This window comes from Spodoptera frugiperda, chromosome 14 (genome assembly GCF_023101765.2).
Source record: "Spodoptera frugiperda isolate SF20-4 chromosome 14, AGI-APGP_CSIRO_Sfru_2.0, whole genome shotgun sequence".
Classification (NCBI taxonomy): Eukaryota; Metazoa; Arthropoda; class Insecta; order Lepidoptera; family Noctuidae; genus Spodoptera; species Spodoptera frugiperda.
In genome coordinates this window covers 3,451,248-3,473,711 of record NC_064225.1, presented here as the reverse complement: position 1 = coordinate 3,473,711, position 22,464 = coordinate 3,451,248, and the positions used below count along the sequence as shown (strand labels likewise).

The 22,464-nt window shown below is 35.8% G+C and overlaps 3 protein-coding genes across 3 annotated transcripts; all 3 read right to left on the bottom strand.

Annotated features, from left to right (window-relative positions):
• Positions 1-3,994: 3,994 nt before the first annotated feature.
• Positions 3,995-7,521, bottom strand: LOC126911419 (UDP-glycosyltransferase UGT5-like). Its single transcript, XM_050698507.1, has 4 exons — positions 6,682-7,521; positions 6,104-6,326; positions 5,395-5,614; positions 3,995-4,308 (listed from the first exon to the last, which is right to left on the bottom strand). The coding sequence occupies exons 1-4, from the start codon at positions 7,519-7,521 to the stop codon at positions 4,023-4,025; spliced, it is 1,569 nt and encodes a 522-aa protein (XP_050554464.1). The 3' UTR covers positions 3,995-4,022.
• A 2,245-nt stretch (positions 7,522-9,766) lies between these two features.
• LOC126910590 (UDP-glucosyltransferase 2-like) lies at positions 9,767-13,072 on the bottom strand. Its single transcript, XM_035599106.2, has 4 exons — positions 12,181-13,072; positions 11,610-11,832; positions 10,965-11,184; positions 9,767-10,388 (listed from the first exon to the last, which is right to left on the bottom strand). The coding sequence occupies exons 1-4, from the start codon at positions 13,009-13,011 to the stop codon at positions 10,100-10,102; spliced, it is 1,563 nt and encodes a 520-aa protein (XP_035454999.2). The 5' UTR covers positions 13,012-13,072; the 3' UTR covers positions 9,767-10,099.
• Positions 13,073-14,371: 1,299 nt separating this feature from the next.
• LOC118279412 (UDP-glucosyltransferase 2) lies at positions 14,372-17,996 on the bottom strand. Its single transcript, XM_035599104.2, has 4 exons — positions 17,127-17,996; positions 16,068-16,290; positions 15,312-15,531; positions 14,372-14,671 (listed from the first exon to the last, which is right to left on the bottom strand). The coding sequence occupies exons 1-4, from the start codon at positions 17,961-17,963 to the stop codon at positions 14,383-14,385; spliced, it is 1,569 nt and encodes a 522-aa protein (XP_035454997.2). The 5' UTR covers positions 17,964-17,996; the 3' UTR covers positions 14,372-14,382.
• Positions 17,997-22,464: the final 4,468 nt, after the last annotated feature.

Sequence of the window (22,464 nt, the reverse complement as noted above, 5' to 3'; positions counted from 1 at the left end):
CCGTAATGCATCATTAAGGATGCATTATGTGTTGCTTGTTATTGGAGGTATATAATATATAATAGAGTTACATTTTAATTTTGGTGTGTATTTTTCTTTTTTTTGTGTGGAAAATCATCTAATGACTTCTCTCGCCTTGGGCGAGGTGAGAGGGAGTCAGACTCTTACTGACTAAAAACTACCCAGTTCCTACTTCTGTTTTTCGAGCCGGAGTCCCGGTAATCTGCTTGGCAGTTCGCAGCTCCGGGTCGGCATTAGCCCTATTGGGCCCCATCTGTGGTGGTCTGATGGCTCTATGAGCACGCCGCACGCACGAATTATGGGAACCTTATTATGCATTTAATATAGGAACCTCTGCCTAGCTGTGTAGACTCGTCTGTCTTGATATGTTATGTTATATGAATGGCTTGTCATTCGGTGTCCGACTTGCCCTTGATTAGTATATGTATTTATATAAATAAACATATTTATCATATCTCTAGATATGATTAGTTCAAGGTTACATAAAATGAATAGTTCTATTACATAAAATGTTATCAATTAACATTTGTAGGTCTGTAAGTGCGACTGCCGGACAAGAGGTCTTGGGTTCGATTCCCGGCTCGGGCAAAATATTACTAGCCTTTTTTCGGTTTTTCAAAAATTTAATACCACGTACCAAGTACCACGAAGTCTGAAATTATGCCCAGTATCTGGCAATAGGCTCACCCCCTATTACATGGGACTTATAACACAAATGGTGAAAAGTAGGTGTACATACTATAGCGGCCTACCTCCTCGGGATAAAGGGCGTGACGTTGCATATTTTTTTATGTTGGTAGGTATCTATAAATCGTATATTGACCCAGGTGTTTCCTATGTTAATGGTAGTGTTCGTCTAGGTATGCTGGTGACTACAATTTTTAATAAGGAGTCGAATCAGCCAATTACTTCTACCACCTTGGGCGAAGCGAGACGGAGTGTCAGACTCTTACTGACAAAAAACCACACCGTCCGTACTCCTGCTTTGAGTCGGTGCTCCGGTAACCCGTTAGGTTGTTTGCAGGTGTGATGGTGAACATTGAACACAAAAAAAAACAAGTAATTAATTGCCTGGCATGACTGCCAGGTAATTAATTACTTGTTTTTGTAAAAAAAACAAGTAATTTATTTATTGCCTGTATAATAATAATTATTGCCTGTAATATAAAATAATAAAAATAAATAATAAAATAAGTAATTAATTGCCTGGCATGACTGCCAGGCAATAAATTACTTGTTTTTTACTTGTTGTGTGTACTAATTACTAAAGAGGAGGCGGGACGCGTGAGGGAACGAACTTCCTCACGCCCCAGCCGACGTGAAAGACACTCCGGGCGTCGGGGATCGCGTGACGAATTTTTCACACAGGACAAATGATAGATTAAACCGGATCGTAATGTAGGTTGTGGAGTATGAAGATTGAAGAATAAGAAAGTCTCTCACAGTAGAAATATATATAATTTATTTTTATACACAGAAGTTCATAAGAGTTCAGCACAACACAAGTATAGTTTATAGAAGGAGTGAAAGATTAGACGAGAACGAACAGATGAAAACGATAGTTAGGAAACACATAATAACATATACACAAGCGCGACGAAATTATATCAGATCAAAGTTATATTAGCAAAATTAAATCGGAGTAAGCAAACGCGTCTCGCCGATGGCCTACGTGCGACCCTTGACACCTGTCACTTTTATTTATTTCTTTTTATTAAGTTAATTAATTGACAGGAGTCGCCACTCCAAAGAGTATATATGTACTTAGTAGTATAAGAATAGGTCGCCACAGTAATGCAATTATATAATATTGCTGTGATAAAAAACATTACGATAATTATTATTATTTTACGTATCGGATGTTTTTAATGTATTGTATGTAATGTAATAAATGCGAAAGTTTGTGAGTTTATTACGGATGTTTGTTACTTTTTCATGTCAATATGGCTAATGGAATTAGTTTTAATTTGGAATAGGGATAGATTATGGTGTGTAATAACACATAGGCTACTTTTTATCCCACGGGAAAACAGGTGAAGCCACTGGAAGAAGCTAGTTTTAGTAATAATCCGAATAACAATGCGGCGCAACACCCACAGTCAAACCGCTAAACCGGTTTTGTGGAAAATTGTCATAAATATAATGCTGTATTTCTTTTATATAAATAAATAAATAATAAATAATAATAATAAAATTGTATTTATGATGATTTTGTTGTTTAAAGTTTTGCTTAGTTTTGATAAGTGTTTTTTTACTCCAAAATAAAACATAATAATTAATCGAGGACTTGTCCGATGTGCAAAATAGTATTTTTTGTGTATGTCAGTTCAAAATACTTAAAACTTAGTTTAAAGAAATAAGATTATAACAAACAGAATATTTTTATTTGAGAATGTTGTTATGTCCTCCTAAAGGTAATCGTCTACAGACCCGCATCATACGCATTGCGTATGACGTCATTAGAACGCATCGCATGTAGGCATTGCTGATGATGCGGTCCATATGATGCGGATCAGTGGACGCAGTTGTATGAGTTTCTAAACAAGACAAACTAAAATCCGTTGCGTGCGGTATGCATACCTTAAACATCCAATCCTAAGTCCTATCCTATCCCGAAAAACCTATCTTCGACATCAAACATGATATGTATAATTCTTATGTTTTTGAGCAGACGTATTACCTGATGGTAAGCAATCGCCGCCGCCCATGGACACTTGAAACACCAGAGGCTTTACAAGTGCGTTACCGGCTTTTTGGGAGTTAGGAATTTAAGGGTTGTTGTTCGGGAATGGGGATGGGGAAGATTGGGAAGCGGGGAATTGGGCCTCCGGTAACCTCACTCACACAACGAAACACAATGCAAACGATGTTTCACGTCGGTTTTCTGTGAGGCCGTGGTATCACTCCGGTCGAGCCGGCCCATTCGTGCCGAAGCATGGCTCTCCCACACTTAAATGTTTGTTGTAAAATCTAGTTATAAATTAACGATTTATCAGATATTATAAATGCGATATTGCGATATTATAAATGCTTACTATCAGGTGATCCGCCTGCTCGTTTATCGGCTTATACCATAGAAACAATTATATTATAAACGTAGCCTAAAAACCAGTGGCTGAAATAGAGCTTATCTGTGTAACTACATTTATCTCAGATATAATTATTATCATACTCATATAACAATTTTTACAAAAAAAATGATAAGTTATATACACAAACGATTCAACCTGAATATTTATTCTAAGAATGAGACCTACATAATGCTTAGGTAAGAGTGAGTCGCCCTGAAAGGGTTCCGTATTTTTTAATTTCTTTTTTATGGAATAGTAATGTGCCGGACATAGGGGCCTCGGGTTCGATTCTCGGGTCGGACAAAGCATTACTGGGGCCGAGTATTGGTTTTTTAAAAAATTTTCAGTAGTCTGGAATTGTGCTCAGTATAATAATATGGCAAACGAGCAGACGGGTCGCCTGATAAGCGATCTTTGCCGCCCATGCCTTTTTTTTGAAGGGGAACATCATCCAATGAGTTCTCCCGCCCTGGGCGAGGTGAGAGGGATTGTCAGACTCTTACTGACTAAAAACCACCCCGTTCCTACTCCTGCTTGTCGAGCCGGAGCCCCGGTAAACTCGCTAGGTAGCTGTTGCCCATGCTAAGCTATGAGTACCAATTAATATAATTGGTGGAAGCCAAATATTATATAAATTATAATGTCGTGTTGTCGTCTCAAATTTTAATGTGTTGCTTTACTCTCTCCATGACGGATATACGAATCACCTATAGAAGTAGTGCATTTGTAATATTTTTTTTAACGTTGATTAATCTGCGTTTGGGAACCAACATCATTCTGCCAGGACAGCGAAGATGTGGCCGAGGATGGAGCATACAGAGTTAGAAAGTACCTATCTACTCTGACCTTGAAAAGACCCGGGTTGTATTTCTCAGTAAAAATATGGGTGTAGAACCTAAAAAAATGTACAGAATTTACTTATAAACTTTATCACTCACATTTTATTCTCATTCTCAAATATTTAGTTAACACACATTGCCAAATTAAATATAGGACTAAAATGCTGAATAATAATACAGTTAACAATCCTAATAGTAAAGTGAACACTAATTCTAGTTCGAGGTACTCTGCCCACGACATGTTGGCTGCAGGTCCACGCAGATGTCTCGCGCCGCCGTGACGCAGCACGTGCTCCGTCCACCACACGGCGCGCTCTAGAGGAGGCTGAGGCTGGTCGTACATCTTGTTGCGAAGACTCACCACATTTTGACGATAGCTGCAAATAGAAAAAATAAGTCTATTATCTAGGAGATGAGTCTTAATTTCTGCGATTTACATGAGATAGAAAGTTCACCAAGGCTGATGCTCAATTCTCAGGCTGATTTAACAGATATCATCATTTTAAAAAGCTTGTGAACTTTTAGAACACGCTATACTATGACGTTTAGTCAAGATCATTCATAAAAAATACTCCATAACTGCTTTGTAATACGTCATGATTTTAAATTCTATGCCAGGTCTTCTTAGAATCTTAAAAATATCGAGAAATCCAATTAGTCAAAGTTCAGAATTGTTCCCAGAAGGCAGAATAGAATTTCAATGTTATTGAGTCACATAACAAGAACTTACCTTTCATTACCTATAACTGTTTTAATCGCATTTTTTAATTCTTCTACAGTAAGCGTGTCCATGTCAAGTTTCAGTCCAATTTTGTGATAAACGTATCTTTCCACATTAAATCTCTGATCACCAAACATTGGTATACCAATCAGAGGTACTCCTGCTATTATAGCCTCATCTGTTGATTGTAGACCTCCTTGTGTTATAAATAGCTTTACTTTTGGATGTCCTGAAAGTAATTCATCATCAAATAATCCATAAGAGTCTATTCAAAGACTTCCAGATCTTATATTTGTGATTAGTAATAGAATAAGTTTTTGAGAGTCGTGTTAGTCTGGCATTTAAAAATCTTCATCTTGGGTTTGATATTCTAAATAGGCAAGATGCTTGTGGAGATTTTATGTGTTACAATTTAAGGCAGGTGCAAAATAATATATTTGTTTTTTTTACGGCATAAGCCGGTAAACGAGCAGACGGATCACCTGATGATAAGCAATCGCCGCCGTTCATGACACTCGAAACACCAGAGGCGTTACAAGTATTCAAGTGTTTTGGGGAATCGGGGAATGAGAAGGAGGAATTGGGCCTCCGTTAACCTCATTCACACAACCGTGCTAGGTCCATTCGTGCTAAAGCATGGCTCTTACAATATATCCAAAAACTCAATCAGAAAAAGTTCAGAATTGTTCCCAGAAGGCAGAATAGAATTTCAATGTTATTGAGCCACATGACATAAACTTACCTTTCATTACCTATTACTGTTTCAATAGCATTTTTGAATTCTTCTACAGTAAGTGTGTCCATATCAAGTTTAACTCCAATTTTATGATAAACGTATCTTTCCACATTAAATCTCTGGTCTCCAAACATTGGTATACCAATCAGAGGTACTCCTGCTATTATAGCCTCATCTGTTGATTGTAGACCTCCTTGTGTTATGAACAGTTTTACTTTTGGATGTCCTGAAACCAATTCATCACCAAATAACCCTCAAGTTAGAGTCCCCTCAAAGACTAATCCAGATACGTTAACACATTTAGTATTTACTATGTAAAAGTCGCTAAGTCAGTTCATAATTACAAACAGAACACAGTATACACACGAAAACCGGCACTGAAACTACGCTAACTATGAGTTAGTGCAGTGTTGCACGGATTGTGTGACCAAAGTGAGGTCCCCGGAACTCCGCTAATAATAGTTGGCGTAATATAAATCGAGTGACCCTCAAAAAGTACCTTTACTTAGCGTTTTATAAGATGCCGGCAACTTTCTTATTTTTGCATATTTCTTCACTAATTTTTTATGACGTATGTAAACACACATTTTAAGCAACTTGGCATAAAAAAAGTTTTTTCCAAATGATCGAGTCTAGCGTAGTATAAATTGCTGGGCTGTACGACAATTGTCTCAGTTAAAAAGTAAAAGTTATTATTCTGTTAAATCAAACTTACGCAGAAGATCTTGCTGTGGCAGCCATTTTGCTATCCTAATATTATCCGTGCGTCCCGGCAGAACATCACCGTTCCATTTCCATAGAATATCGTAAGGCAACTGAGATAGTGTTTTCACTAGAACTTCGATCCTGTCAGCTGGTAACAGAGTTGGATCCACGTTTGTACCAAAACTGATGTATATCACACCATATTTAGAAGAGTCTAGATATGATTTGAGTTCCTGGAAATATATAAAAGAGTAGCACCTTCAAAATTAGAATTAGCAATGATTTTGAAATCTGCCAATGTGTGTGTATTGATGTGATGATGACGGTGGGCCAACTGCATTTATAAAGCCCAAAATTGTCATATGATAGGTAATTTTATTTCACTTCAATAATGTAGAGTTGTACACACTAGTGTTAGAGCAGATAAAAAAGTTGAAGTACTCGGATTCAGAGTCAAGCATTGTTACATTCTTTAATAATTATTGAAATCACACTTAAATATTTTCGCACTGAAAATAACGAATTAAAAAGATTTACTAAGCTAATATTTTACATATTCCTTTTAAAACACCTTTGATTCATACTCACCATAGGAAGTTCCTTGGTAGGTTTGCGATGAAGCCCACCTATATACACCACAGATGGAGGCACAGGTCTTACACCCTCAAATATAGGATTCACATTTATGAAGAACATATCAATATTATTCTTCAACACCGATATAGAAGGGACTTCAGCTCCAAAATGTTTTTTAAGCATAACATGCTTCCGTATTTCATCTCTCTCGTATATTTTCAAATACTTATAGTAATTGTATAACTCTTTAATCTTATCCCATGGAGTCAAATCGTATGAATTTTTTATCTTATGTATAGAAGTGTACAGGATTGGGTGTATAGCTGCCCCTATCATATCAATTTCGTCGTAAGACTGAGACAGAGAACTAATTAGAATCACTGGCGCCGTAAATATGTGCGAATATCCCAAACTAATTGTTTCACACGATTCTATTATGAGCAAATCAAAATAGTCTTCCTTTTTGTTTTTGATCAAAGCTTTAACATCTTCGTGAGATAGCTGCGCATCACTCAATTCATAGCCTAAGTCTAAGAATATTTCTAATTCTTCCAAAGCATCTCTTTCTTTGTTTTCTGGGATAGTATTGAGTCGCTCTGTCCAAATCTTGTAGCTATCATGTACATCAATTTCTGTTAAATTTGGTGGTGTTTTCCCTTTAGGAAATGCTGGATCTGGTGTGATGACTGTCACTTCATGACCTCGTCTTGCTAATTCTTGAGTTAAAGGTCTGTATACTATTTGGTGACTGATTGAAGGAACTGGTAGCACTGCTAAAATTCTAGCACTTTCGACAAAATATTCTAATAACGCACTGAATATGAAGCACTGAATATTTGGAAACTGAGACATCGTGGTTATAACTATTTGAGTTTAGAACTGAACCGTGTTTTCATAATACGCTTCCTTATATTTGTGTACATCTTTGAAATGCATGAAAATTATAAATAAGAAATATGATTTGCTGGTTTGTTTGCTTTGAGAAAGCCACAAAACTAATTGACCGATTGGAAAATTTCTTTCAACATTAGAAAATTTACTTTTCAGGGAGTGACTAAGAAATACAACCTGTCATTAATAGGACTAACTGTCTCCCATGGGGATAGGTTGAGGTCTATCCTATCATGCTCATGATGAAGAATCCCCTCTGTGACTCGAAACTAGTAGAGCTTTTCTCCATTAATGTATGCGAGTAAACCGAGATTTTTAGTTATAGAGGTATATTCTAAATTGGCACAATTAATCAAGACAGTTACACAGTTAGTCGGGTAGACAAGACAGACAGACAGTCTCTAATATGGAACGCCAGTTGCTACGATTCTTACATACCTCTTTCACTTCATCAACAGTCATGAGTCTTTTCATACATGCTCTTTTATAATGTATTAGGTACTGCTAGGTTATGACTTATTCGACAAAAATCAAAATTATACGCGAGTGAAGCCACAGACGAAGAGTTAGTAATGCAATAATTAGCAAGCCTTGTTTATCTAAATTAAAGTTTTAATTTTATTACGAAGAACAATAGAGTGACGTAAGTTTAAAATAATTATTTATAATCAAGTTCAAGATTGTATTATGTGTCAATTTGTTTTAAAACTTGTTTGCTAACAATCGTGTGGATAGTTCAGCATCGTTTATTATTTCAAAGTAATCTTTATGTGTTTTAATAAAACGGGTTCATTATTATCATCATCATCATCAGCCTGGGGCCTTATGTCCGAATACTCAAACGCTACTCAATTTTAAGACGCTCTCAAAATTAGTTCTATCCTTATCAATTCTTTATAAAATGACTTAGATAGCACGATATATAAGTACAACTTAAAATTGAGTAGCATTTTAGTATTCGGGCATTAGTCTGCTATTACAATTGTGTCAGAATTGTCGATCATTGAGCAGTGTAAGAGGGAAGGAGCTATACAACCCACATAGCTCCGTCCCTCCCGCACCAAAAAATGATCGACCATTCTGACACAATTGTAATAGCAGACTAAGGCCCCTGTTCTCGTCCACTGTACATAGGTCTCTCCAATGGCACGCCATTGAGCTCGATCTTCAGCTCTACGCTTCCAACCACTACCAGCCACCTTGATGATATCGTAAGTCTCTCGAAAAGGAGTTCATGCATAATGTTAGGTCATGAAAATTTGTTATCATTAACTGTCTATAAATCTATAGGGTCTGGGTGTGATGTGTATGTGAACTTGTATGTTTGTAAACCGATACACAATACAAGAGAAAATAATAGTGTGGAGAAACGCTATTTTTAATAAAAATAAATAAAAATAAATGGGCTACTGCTGGCCAAAAGCTCATGTTTGAGTTTGTTTGTTGCTCATGATTTCAAACTTATAATTAGAAATTATAAGTCCAGGTTATCTCACGACTTTATCCTTCACTGTTTGTCAGTGGTGTCTAAATAATCTTAAAAAGTACATACCTACATATAACTCTGCAAAAGTTATATTGGTGAATGCCGTTGGTAAGCATGAGAATCAAGCGTCTTAAACCTCTAGGCAACTGTGACATTTATCCGGAACTTCGGACTACCTAGTGGGTTTACCGGGGCTCCAGTTCGAAAAGCAGGAGTAGGAACGTGGTGGTTTTTAGTCAGTAAGAGTCTGACACTCCCTCTCGCCTCGCCCAAGGCGAGAAAAGTCATCATTCCCCCATCAAAAAAAAAAAAAATCTATCACATCGGAATCGGCTGTCACATAGCTTAATGTTAATTGTACTGATTCACTCACATACGTTTTCATGACAAAATGGTTTACAATTTTAGTCCATTCGTATATTATTTATGTTCATCATGTGTGACTAATTTGATTTATGTGTCTAGCTGACTTTAAAAGGTTTTAAATTCAGTTTTAATGGAATAACAATGCTGTGATTTTCATTTTAGTTGTTAAAATATAAAATGTAGACAAATAATCTTTTGTAAGTAAAATGCTTTACGATGCACAGAAGATTGCAATACGACGTACATATTTGATCTTCATTTCAGTTAAAATGGTAAGTCATTAAAAAAAAAACTATGTAAATCGGTTCAGGAGTTATAGCGACAGGTATAAAAGTCTTCAAAAACAAAATAAAATAGTAACAAAATCATTTTATTTAACAATTAAAATCTATCATCACATAATATTAAACTTTGGTTTGAATGAAATCAATTTATACTTATAGTTAAAAAAAAATAACAAAAACATAACAACATCACGTTTTGTAGCTAAATTATATTAACACTGGATACAAATCACAGATGGATAAGTCATTGGATGATTATCCTCCCTTAAAAAGTCTGTACTAAATAAATTCTTATTTTCATACCCGCTTACCAAATGATTTAGTTGACTGTACTATAATCTAGGAGTATGGAGAAAGACAGGCAAAAAAACCGATGCTAAAAATTATTAAAACCCAACAAAAATCAACTCCTTTTAACCTTACCAGCAATTAAGTAATGTCTTAAAACATTATTATAAAAGTAATAGAAAGCTAGTATAGATACGGTTAAAGTTAATAATAAGACTAAAGCTATGACTAGTACTAGTTCTAGTTCGAGGTACTCTGCCCACGACATGTTGGCTGCAGGTCCACGCAGATGTCTCGCGCCGCCGTGACGCAGCACGTGCTCCGTCCACCATATTGCACGCTCTAGCGGAGGCTGAGGCTGGTCTCGAATTAAGGAGTTCAGTCTTTTAATGTTGCGGCGATAGCTGGAAATGAAGAAATTGATTTTAAGTTATAACGCTTTGGTGGTGGTATTTAGCCAGTCTTACTAATATGTATTATAAATGCGAATGTTTGTGAGTTTATGTGTGTTGTGTTTATTACTCAATCACATCAAAATGGCTAAACAGACTGGGACCACAGGTGAAGCCGTTGGCAGAAGCTAATATTTCTATAAGGGCAGAAAATCAGACGAAAATCATGGTAATGTTCTAATCGTAGTCATCTCATAAATAATTTCTGGACGATTACTCTAGAAACCAATCTTAATGTTAATGCAATTATTTCAATTCAATAAAGTCTCAATAATTATTATTTAATGTCAAAACTATACAACCAATAGCAATAAGAATTTTTGAGTTTTAGGTAGATTGCTACTATTTTTTACCAGGCGTTATTTCTCTGTATTAAAAATAATACTTTGCGTGTGATATTTTAAGTTTTCCAAACTTGAATTGTATTGAATTGAAAATGTTAATAAATCTTGCTAATGGTTAAAATAAAATGCCTATTAAAATATTAATTATATTTTTTGTAATTATTAGTCTAAATATCTATCTCACCTTTCATCTTCAATAACATTATTGATGGCATTCTCGAATACTTCTTCAGTGAGCGTCTTGATGTCTAGATTGAGTCCAATCTTGAGTCGTTCGTATCTTTCTACATTGTACCATTGGTCTCCCCACATTGGTAGACCAATCAGAGGTACCTTGGCTGCTATAGCCTCGTCTGTTGATTGTAGACCTCCTTGTGTTATGAACAGCTTTACTTTGGGATGTCCTGAAATTAATAATGGTTGTAATTTTATTCGTGTGTGTCTTTTTGAATGAGTTTTATTACTTTTCCAAGCATTGCTTTTTGGGTTTAATATTATAAATTTAAAAGTTTGTTTAGATGTTTACTTGTCGATTTGAATTTCCGTTGAAACTATTAAATATTTTGTATTGTAACGTTTATCTCAGAAAATGAATTGTAAGTTGAAGTTATATTAATTAATATGATTAATATTTCAACCACGAGAAAATGCCTTTTTTTTAAACGTTGCCCCACATTAGTGTTTTCTCCTGTATCGTGGGTGCGTTTACAAATATACAAGTTCACATACACACGAAACCCAGCCCCGAAACCACAATTTGTAGATCACACAAAGAGTTGTGCAGAGCGGGAATCGTGCAGTAACTAGAAATCAATATATATTTACTTACTCAACACATCAGTCTGAGGCAGCCACTTAGACAATTTGATGTTGGATCCAATCCCAGGAAGGACATCCTTATTCCATTTCATCAGCACATCATAAGGTACTCTGGACAGAACATCTACCAAAACCTTCAACTTCTCAGCCGGTAAAGTCGATGGTTCTACGTTTGTGCCGAAGCTCACGTAGATTACACCATTTTTGGATGAGTCCAAGTAATTTTGGAGGTCCTGGAAATTATAATAAGTAGTAAGTAAAGTGAAAAGTAATTTAATGCAACCTGGCCGCTTGTTTGAATACATTATACGTATATCAACGGCCTTTAAGTAGCCACTACTGACCAAAGGCCTCATTTCACACGGAGAAGGTTTGAGCATTAATCACCACGCTTGCTCAATGCGGTTTAGCAATTTCAAACTTATCATGAGAAATTATACGACTCCACTCTACTACGACTGCTTATTTGAATACAGTTAATTAAATACCACGCATAGTTAAGCCAACTAACTTCATAATTTACGCTTTTCTGTGTAAGCAAATTATTATAATCGTCTAAAATTATTCAAATAAGTAATTACCTTTGGCAATTCCTTTTCAGGAACCTGATGGATACCACCAATGTGCACCACAGACGGAGGCACGGGATAGTTGCCTTCAAAAATGGGATGAAGATTCAGAAAGAACATTGCAACGTTGTTATACATTTCTTCAATTGGAGGCAGATCAGGGCCGAAATGTGACCTCAGCATATTGTTTTCATACTCATAGTTGTTGTTTAACATCACTTCGATATTAAAACGGTAGTACAACTTCACAATCTTATCCCACATTGTAAGGTTGTTAAATCTTCGACTCATATTATTTGCGTACAACATTGGGTGGGTTGCAGCACCCATCACATTGTAATTGTCAAGAAACGGACCGAACGAACTGATCAAAATCACTGGCGCCTTATAAATATGAGAGAACACCACAGCTGATCTAACACAAGCTTCTGCTAACACCAAATCGAATTTTTGGCTTTTATCGTTCAGTAGTTTTTGTACTTCTTCTGTTTTCAATTCCACATCGACAACTTTGGCCATCAATTTCATTATAATGGCGTATTCGTGTAAAATTCCATGGATCTCTCCTATCGCTATGTCTTGAATGTCGTCTCTCCACATTTTGTATGCTACATCATGGACGTTGATTTCTGTGAGATTCGCTGGGGTTTTGCCTTTAGGGAAGGCTGGGTCTGGTGTGATGATGACCAGCTCATGCCCTCTCCGAGCTAGTTCTTGGGTTATACTACGGAACACCACTTGGTGACTGATCGATGGTACTGGGAACACTCCGAGAATTCTTGCGGCTTCATTTGGTGCAAACGTCAATGTGAAACACGTGACGATGTACAATAGGAGCGACATTGTACGTGTCCTGTGTGATTGGGATCGGGACGTATACTGATCAATTTAGCAAATAAAGGTCTATTTATATGCAGCAGTAGCAAAGAGATAATACATAACATTGTTTATATGAGACAGTGGCATAATATTGTGTAATACTTATAATAACCGTTAAACTTCAACATTTGAATTTGGAGATAATTGATTGTATAATGTTATGCAATAGTATTTTCCTTAGTGGAATTGACTGACCAATGCACTGGATACAAGGACGTGTTTTAAGCGCATGATTTGAGATCAAAATTAATTAACGGACATAGCAACATCGAGACATTTATAAAATTAATCAGGCCATTAATAACCTTTACCAAAATTTTACAATTAGATTTAATATGTGTATTGTTGCGATCTTAAAATTCTCCTCAGAACAAAAAGCTAATTTCATTGTGAGACTTTTTTATAGGAACAAACGAGCAGATGGATCTCCTGATCTTACGTGACCCCGTGATCGTGGAGATACAAGTGATGCTGAACTCTTGGGTTGTTATTAACAAAGAAATAACAAAAATGTTTATAATTTAAAATATTTATTTACTTATTATAGCTACATATTTGTTTGTTTTAAATTACTACTTAAAACTATGTAATAATGGTCATGGTGGAATAAATAAGCATTTCAAGATTTTATGTCTGGTGCGAGATCATGAGTACTTTTAAATTTGAAGATGTAAAACTATAATTAAATGGGAAGTTAAATAGGATGAAATATTATGGAGTAATAATGAAAAAGTGAGTTTAATGTATGACAACATTATAAGACCAGCGACGAATTTTTTGGAAGCCTAAAGATATGTAGTTTGAAAATGCTGGTTCTTGATTTTTCTATTACAATAAATCGAGACAAATATTATATCAAGCGAAGAAATGAGCATGAGCTAGTATTTTACATTTTATTTTAACATCAGTAATAACAAAGACAGTGGATTATATAAAATTGATCCTTCGTATCGCCACGCCTTTTATCCCCGAAGGGGTAGGCAGAGGTGCACATTACGGCACGTAATGCTACTGTACAATGTACACCCACTTTTCACCATTTATGTTGTAAGTCCCATGTTATATTGGGGGAGCCTATTGCCATAAGCAACTCCACCATATAATAATTATGATGTCTGTAGGAACCAAAAACCGGCTATAAGATAGTGCATTGTAAGTTCACTTTTGCTTATCATCCCTCGCGAAATGACATGCACTTTACATTACTATATCTACAATATTTCTATCAACTCTCTATAAATAATTTATCTTTTGTTATCCTTCTATTCTAAATGAAGCGTACATATCTATCAATATACAAGTAATCAAAAAATACCCATAAAACTGCTATAATCATCACGCTCGCTTAATTTTAATAATAGCGACATATTTTCTTAAAACTTTATCGTATATATATTTAGCTAGCAGAATGATGGTAGCTGTGGTGATGATCAGGGCTAGAAGAAGTGTCAGTACTAGTTCTAGTTCGAGGTACTCTGCCCACGACATGTTGGCTGCAGGTCCACGCAGATGTCTCGCGCCGCCGTGACGCAGCACGTGCTCCGTCCACCACACGGCGCGCTCTAGAGGAGCCATTGGTTCATCTTGCATAACACTTCTCAGTTTTTCTATGTTACGTCGATAACTGGAAACAATGGAAGGGTTGAATAAGTATTCAGTTGTATATTCATTAAACACGACACTACCTCCCATTAAAGCTATGGCTACTTTTAAAGCTAAATGTTATGCTATATGTAATGTTGCTATCTTTGGTTACACAAGTCTTTGTTTTCACCGTTGCATAAAAAATATTCTTCGCAAGTCATCGCCGTCATTGTAGCCTTAATTCTAATCGAATATCAACCTAATGACTTTGATAACAGAACAGAATGTAAGTCTATATAATTACTGTTGATAAAACTTATCTTTAAAAGTTTCAGTAAAACATAATTATCATGTATTATTAGTCTAATTTTAGTCCTATAGTTAAATAATCAATATAGAACATTCGATTATCATCATCAGACGTTGTCCATCTACTGGATATAGCCCTCTCCTTTAGCTCTAACATAGTATAACTAAAGCCCTCAAAACAAAATGTTATCCCTACTCCTACTTTTTAAGTCAGGATCCTGATAATCCTGCTAGGCAGTCGGCAGCTCCGGGTCTAGGCCCCGTATACTGGGCCCCCATCTGTGGTGGTCTGATGGCTCATTGAGGCCCCGTATGCACGAGTTTAAATCTCTGTTAGCAGTTAAATAAAAATAACTGATTATGATACTAACCTGTCATCATCAATAACTTTGTGAATAGCATTTTCTAGAATTTCTTCAGTAATGGTGTCTAATTCCAACTTCAGTCCAATCTTCAGCTTTTCATATTTGACTACATTATACCATTGGTCTCCAAACATTGGTATACCAATCAGAGGTACTCCCGCAGTTATAGCCTCGTCGGTTGATTGTAGACCTCCTTGTGTTATGAATGCTTTGATTTTTGGGTGTTCTGTAAAATGTTGAACAATTAAATTATTGTGAGCTAGATTTTTAAACACAATATTACTTCGATAGTGTCATTATGTGCACCTCTGCCTACCTCTCCAGGAATATTACGCTATACAATGTACACCCACTTTTCACCATATGTGATATAAATGCCATGTAATGGGGTACAAGCCTATTGCCATAATAAAATATACTGGGCACAATTCCAGACTCCGTGAGAAATTTTCGAAAAACCGAATAAAGCCTAGTAATACTTTGCCCAACACGGGAATCGAACCCGAGACCTCTTGTCCGGCAGTCGCACTACTCGACCAACGAGGCAGTCCCTCCTTTTTAGATTATGAAGCTAAAAATATTACTTAGTCTATTTCGTATCAACAAATCTACTACTACATATTACCAAAAACAGAAGCAACTCGTACATTTTGTATCAACAAATTTTCTAGCAATATTTTTAGAAACACAACATTCAGGAGCAACTCCGTCAGACCAATTCTATACAAAACACATATTTGCTAGAACAACAACTAGACTTACTCAGCAAGTCGGACTGTGGAAGCCATTTAGATATCTTGATATTGTCCGTACGTCCCGGCAGTTCGTCCTTGTTCCACTTCCATAGCACGTCGTAGGGCAATCTGGAGAATGCTCGTATGAACATTGCAATTTTCTCAGGAGGTAACAATGTTGGATCCACGTTTGTTCCAAAACTGACGTAGACTACGCCGTTTTTAGAAGAATCTAGGTATGATTTTAAGTCCTGTGGAAGTATGAGGAATTAATGTTAGGCTAAATTGTTCAAAAATACTATTTGATACCTAAATTGACAAACCAGCTAACTCTTTATGAGTAAGTTTTTCAGGAGACACTTAAAACTCTATTATATATTATAAAAATAATTAAAGATAGATAGATCATTGTCATAATTATTATTTAAAAATCCGCCATATAGTGTTTTTTTTTTATAATTTTTATATATCCAGTGTCACTCTCACAGTAAATACGAATCAAACGACACCTCTCAAGCCAAAATCCATCGAGTCGTGTGTGTCGCGGAATGCTGCTCATGAATATGAGTCTGTAGCTTGGCTTGAAACTAATCGAGTGCCTCGTCAAACAGTTAGTCGGGTAAATAGACGGACATATATAGACACCAGATTGGCGATACATTTAAGACTAGCGACCCGCACCAGCTTCGCATGGGTATAATAGTGATATATTATGCATGTGTTATACATATAACCCTTCCTCTTAAATTACTATCTATTAAAAAAGATCGAATCAAAATGCGTTGCGTAGTTTTAAAGATTTAACCATACAAAAGGAAATATGGACAGAAAAAGCGACTTTATTTTACACTATGTAGTGAAAGGCCAAATTAAAAGTACCTTTAACCGACGAGCATGAATGACTGTTAGCTGTCGATGAAGCGAAAGAGTTATGTAAGATTTTTTTTAAGTATCCTATCACTATAAATAACTAGGACTATAAAAGTAAGAAACAGGTGGAAGATTCCTTAAGGGCGGATGATGTTTAGTAAACGGCGATAATTATAATGTCTAATGGGTACCTTTTATAATACATTATTTTGCTTACCTTAGGCAGCGGCTTGTCAGGAATCTGATGAATACCACCCATGTGTATAACAGATGGAGGAACAGGGTGGTTCCCTTCGAAAACTGGATACATATTCAAAAACATCATAGCGACATTGTTGTTCATCTCTTGAATCGATGGTAGGTCCGCTCCAAAATGTGATCGGAGCATTCGATTCTCTTCAACGTAGCTGTTTCTCTGTATAATCTCAATCCTTATGTAATCGTACAAATGTCCAATTTTGTCCCACAAAGATGTACTATGCAATCTTCTACTGACAGAGAACGGGTACAAAAATGGATGAATAGGTGCACCCATGACAGCGTAATTGTCACTGAACGTTCCATAAGAACTCATTAGTATCACTGGAGCGTTGTATATATGGGATAATACTACAGCAGGTCTCATCATCGCTTCGGCGAATATCAGATCAAATGTCTGGTTCTTATCGTTAAGCAATCTTTGCACTTCCACATCTTTTAACTCAACGTCTACTATTTTTACATTAAGGTTGAAGATTATATTGAAATCTTTTACAAAATTCCCTTTATGCCCTTTCGGTGTGCCAACGAATTGTTCGTGCCATATGCGGTATGACGCATCGTGGACATCGATCTCGGTAAAATTGGCTGGTGTTCCTCCTTTGGGGAAGGCTGGATCTGGTGTGATGACTGTCACTTCGTGGCCTCTTCGAGCGAGTTCGAGCATCAGAGGTCTGAATACGACTTGATGACTGATAGATGGAAATGGGAAGAAGCCCAGAATTTTAGCACCATCACTGGTCGGTACCGATAAAGCCAGAGAAGCAACCACGGTCAAAAGCTTTACTAGAGACATGTTTGTTTCTGGCTTGGTGACTGTAAACTGTTCGGTCAACTAACCGCTCGATAGTATTTATTCGACGTTCAATTAGAGTTGTGCTCATGACTTTGAATATTGGTATCGCATATTGTCTCGTAACATGACGAAGCTTTTTACAATTACCTTATTTATTGAGCAATATACGGAGTCAATTCGTGACAATTAATTGAAAATAATCGTATCATCATCTTGTATAATGTCTAGTCACAACTGTTTTAAGGAGCGATTACACAGTGATGGATTGGGCGTTTTTAAACAAAATATTGTTATATTTACCCACCCAAAACATAAATGTGAAAGGCTGCCAAGTTCGATAATATTGGAATGCTTCGCCTATAAAAGAAGTGAGATCTAAATAAGTACCAAGTTCCATACACAGACTTCAGTTAAAAATGATATAACAAGTTGGCAAGTTTTCACACACTTTGTTATAAACCTACTAAACGCAATGAGTCAAGTATATAATTTTCTATTAAAACTTGCCAAGTTATATCATTTTTAACTGAAGTCTGTGTATGGAACTTGGTACTTATTTAGATCTCACTTCTTTTATAGGCGAAGCATTCCAATATTATCGAACTTGGCAGCCTTTCACATTTATGTTTTGGGTGGGATTTCATTTATTTTTGTAAGGTTTATTTTCTTTTTTTACTTTACTTTGACTAAATACAAACCTTCGTAACGAATTTTAGGTCGGTACGACCATTGGAAGATATAGATAATTTTTTTGTTTTAGTTCCTTAGGGGTATGATTTTACACCTTCATTATTTCTAAAACCGACTCACACTTGGCCATTTTCAGATTTTTTCCTTTACCTTGACCTAAACACCTACCTCCATGCCAAATTTCAAGTCAATACGACCATTGGAAGTGGTCTAGGTTTTTGATGAGTGAGTCAGTCAGTGAGTGTATAGTAAAAATAGCGATTTTCTGACGTCAATATCTCAAGACCTACAATAGGTACATTAATGAAATTTTGTATTTTAGATAAGTAAGTAGATCTCGACAGATACTAGAAATTTCATATGCGTAGATAAAATAGATTTTGAGTTATAGGTGGGTCGAACTTGGCCCGAAATGGTTCGTGTAATATAACCCACGGCCGGTGTGTCGGTTTTTTGCTCGAACTTGGCGGACACACTGCCGTGTGTCTAGATATGTAAAGGGTGGTTGTTTTTGTTGATACTTGATATTGAGTCAAGTTTCTTGCTCGTTCTTCTCCATTCGAAGCTACACTTTGGAACAAGCACCTAACTTCACTGACGGACAGACTGACATACTATTGTTTATTTCTTTCTTTGTTGACATTTCAAAAGTACCTAAGTATATGGTTTAATTAGAATAAATGACTTTGACTTTGAATATGGTATAAACCCCAAAAAGGTGCCTAAAGGTTTGCAGTGCACTTGTAACGCCTGTGGTGTTTCGAGTGTCCATGGGCGACGGCGATTGCTTACAATCAGGAGATCCGTCAGCTCGTTTACCGGTTTATAACATAAAAATAATTTGAACTTGTACCGATTTGAAAATATGTTTTAATACACTGTAATTCACACTTTTCCTATAATTCATTTCTTACATTTTTTCCTGACTTGTAAGTGTAAATGTGTCTTAAAACTATCAGTAAAACGATGATAACCTCGTGTTAAATGAGTTTTGTATTTATAATCGATTTTCAGCTACAGCTTGGTGGTTGTGTGATGTTTTAATTGAAAAAAAAACTTGTTTTTTTTTTTGTTACTCACATATAATTTGCATGCTAGTTTTTAGGTTTCTACCTAGAAAAATGAGGAATACTATATAAATATGTCCACCTTCTATTTTAGTGAAGTGGGGAGGTTTGAAAAAGATTTAAAGTAGTCTATGAGAGATTAGATTTAGGCATGATCACCTCGCCTGGTCGGAGGATCCTCCTTTTCTTAGGGAACTTTACTCTCTGTTCCTTAAACAAAGGGAATAAAGAAACTTGAGGGAATCTGGAATTACAACTCTAAAATATAACTTTAAAATCGCTAGGTTTGTCGATTTCAATGTTTAACTGTTTTTTTGGTGGCATTCTGGTACGCAAATGAAGTTGTGTAAAAGTATTTTCTAATGGTTCCACCAAGAAGCAGAGTTTAACTGAAAACAAAACGAAATCAAAAACAAAAGATTACTAGTAGTTTAGTATAAGATTACAAGTTTGTTGATAAAAAAAGTGTAAATTAATTGGGCTCATTACGATCAGATTTCCTGTGAACAGTATGACAGATAATACATATTAAAGATATCTAAATGATACCCAATTAGCTTTAGTTATTACATCTTTGATTAGTTTTATGATGACTTAAAAGATTTTGTAGCCTGACTACAAGAAAGATAATATTATAGATAACTTAAACATCATCATAATTGTCATAATCATCACCACCATCATCATTTTTTTTATGTTAAATTAGTGGAGTGCCTGGAGCATTCAAAACCGTAAAACCTCGGATTAGAGTTACAGTGAATGAATTAATATGATCGATGTGGAATATTGTTTTTTAAACTATAAATTGCAATGTTTACCCAAAAATTTTTTGTGCACTCCATTTTTTTTATTGTTTAAACAAATTATTATAAAAAATTAATGTTTGACAATATATTTTCACTTTAAACAGTTTTTTTTTTATTTATATGTTAAATCTTACCTGAGTAGACATATAGGAACATTTTTCAAAGATACCTGTGTATAAAAATAGCAGTATATAACAGGTAGAAAAACGTGGAGGGGAGAGCGGAGCGACAGCTGCTATGTACAATGGAACTTCTTGGCCAGTTTAATTATAAATGAAACGCACTCTATTGTGTACATTGAAAAAAATACGGTAATTAATTATGACTAATGAAAAGAAAAAAAAATATTTGTACAAAATCTGTTTATTTAAATATATTACATTGTTGTCTACATCAAATATTTTCTTTTACTTCATCTATCTGTATGAAGTATTGGAACAACTATTTTCGCTGCACTGTAAACATGATACACTGCAGTATAAACTACACTCGCGAGCAACCAAATCGACTCAACCTACATGTGCGCATTCGAAGATGTTTTCTTAAAAATATACTGAATTGTTTTTAAAAACCGATATACCATTAGAAAGCTTACAACTTCAGCTTTATATTGGTACCATTATTATAAAAATTGTATCAGAACTTTTTAAAATATTTAACTTAATTCAGCGGACTAGAGTATTTGCTCACTACGACTCCAACAAATTATAACACAAACTACCCCTATAAAACCTCCACATTAAGGTTAACTTTATCTGTGGCTTATCGAAAGTTGATCGTGCACATCTCCGCAAAAACGCTTCATTTTATTTCCAAAAATTTTGGATACGACACCAGAAGAAGCCGCTCAAGTCGTTGCTCTACTGGAACAAGGACTAAGTCAGCGAAGAGTTGCTGCTCATCTGAGTTTGAGCCAATCTGCAGTATCAAGAGGGTACAGGTAGTATCAAGATACTAGTGCCTTCAATCGAAGACCAAGAATAAGCCGCCACCGGTCCACCTCGGAGAGCGTTTTATTATTTCAACTTCACTACGAAATCGTCACTTAACCGGTGTCGATGTTCAACAGGAACTCAGAAGAGTTCGAAGAGTGGCTGTCAGCGAGTGGACAGTACGGAGATGGTTGAAGGAAGCCAATCTCACCCCTAAACGGCCTACCACAGGCCCGAAATTGACGACCCGCCATCGGCAAGCGCGCCTTCAATTTGCCCGAGAATACCTCGATTGGAGCATAGAACAATGGAGGCCAGTCTTATTAACTGACGAATGCAGAATGTGTCTGCACGGTAGTCGTCCCACAAGTGTTCAATTGGATTCATGTTCGGGTACCAATATAAAGCTGAAGTTGTAAGCTTTCTAATGGTATATCTTTTAAAAACAATTCAGTATATTTTTAAGAAAACATCTTCGAATGCGCACATGTAGGTCGAGTCGATTTGGTTGCTCGCGAGTGTAGTTTATACTGCAGTGTATCATGTTTACAGTGCAGCGGAAATAGTTGTTCCAATACTTCACCTATTATACAGATAGATGAAGTAGAAGAAAATATTTGATGTAGACAACAATGTAATATATTTAAATAAACAGATTTTGTACAAATATTTTTTTTTCTTTTCATTAGTCATAATTAATTACCGTATTTTTTTCAATGTACACAATAGAGTGCGTTTCATTTATAATTAAACTGGCCAAGAAGTTCCATTGTACATAGCAGCTGTCGCTCCGCTCTCCCCTCCACGTTTTTCTACCTGTTATATACTGCTATTTTTATACACAGGTATCTTTGAAAAATGTTCCTATATGTCTACTCAGGTAAGATTTAACATATAAATAAAAAAAATTACTGTTTAAAGTGAAAATATATGGTCAAACATTAATATTTTATAATAATTTGTTTAAACAATAAAAAAAATGGAGTGCACAAAAATTTTTTGGGTA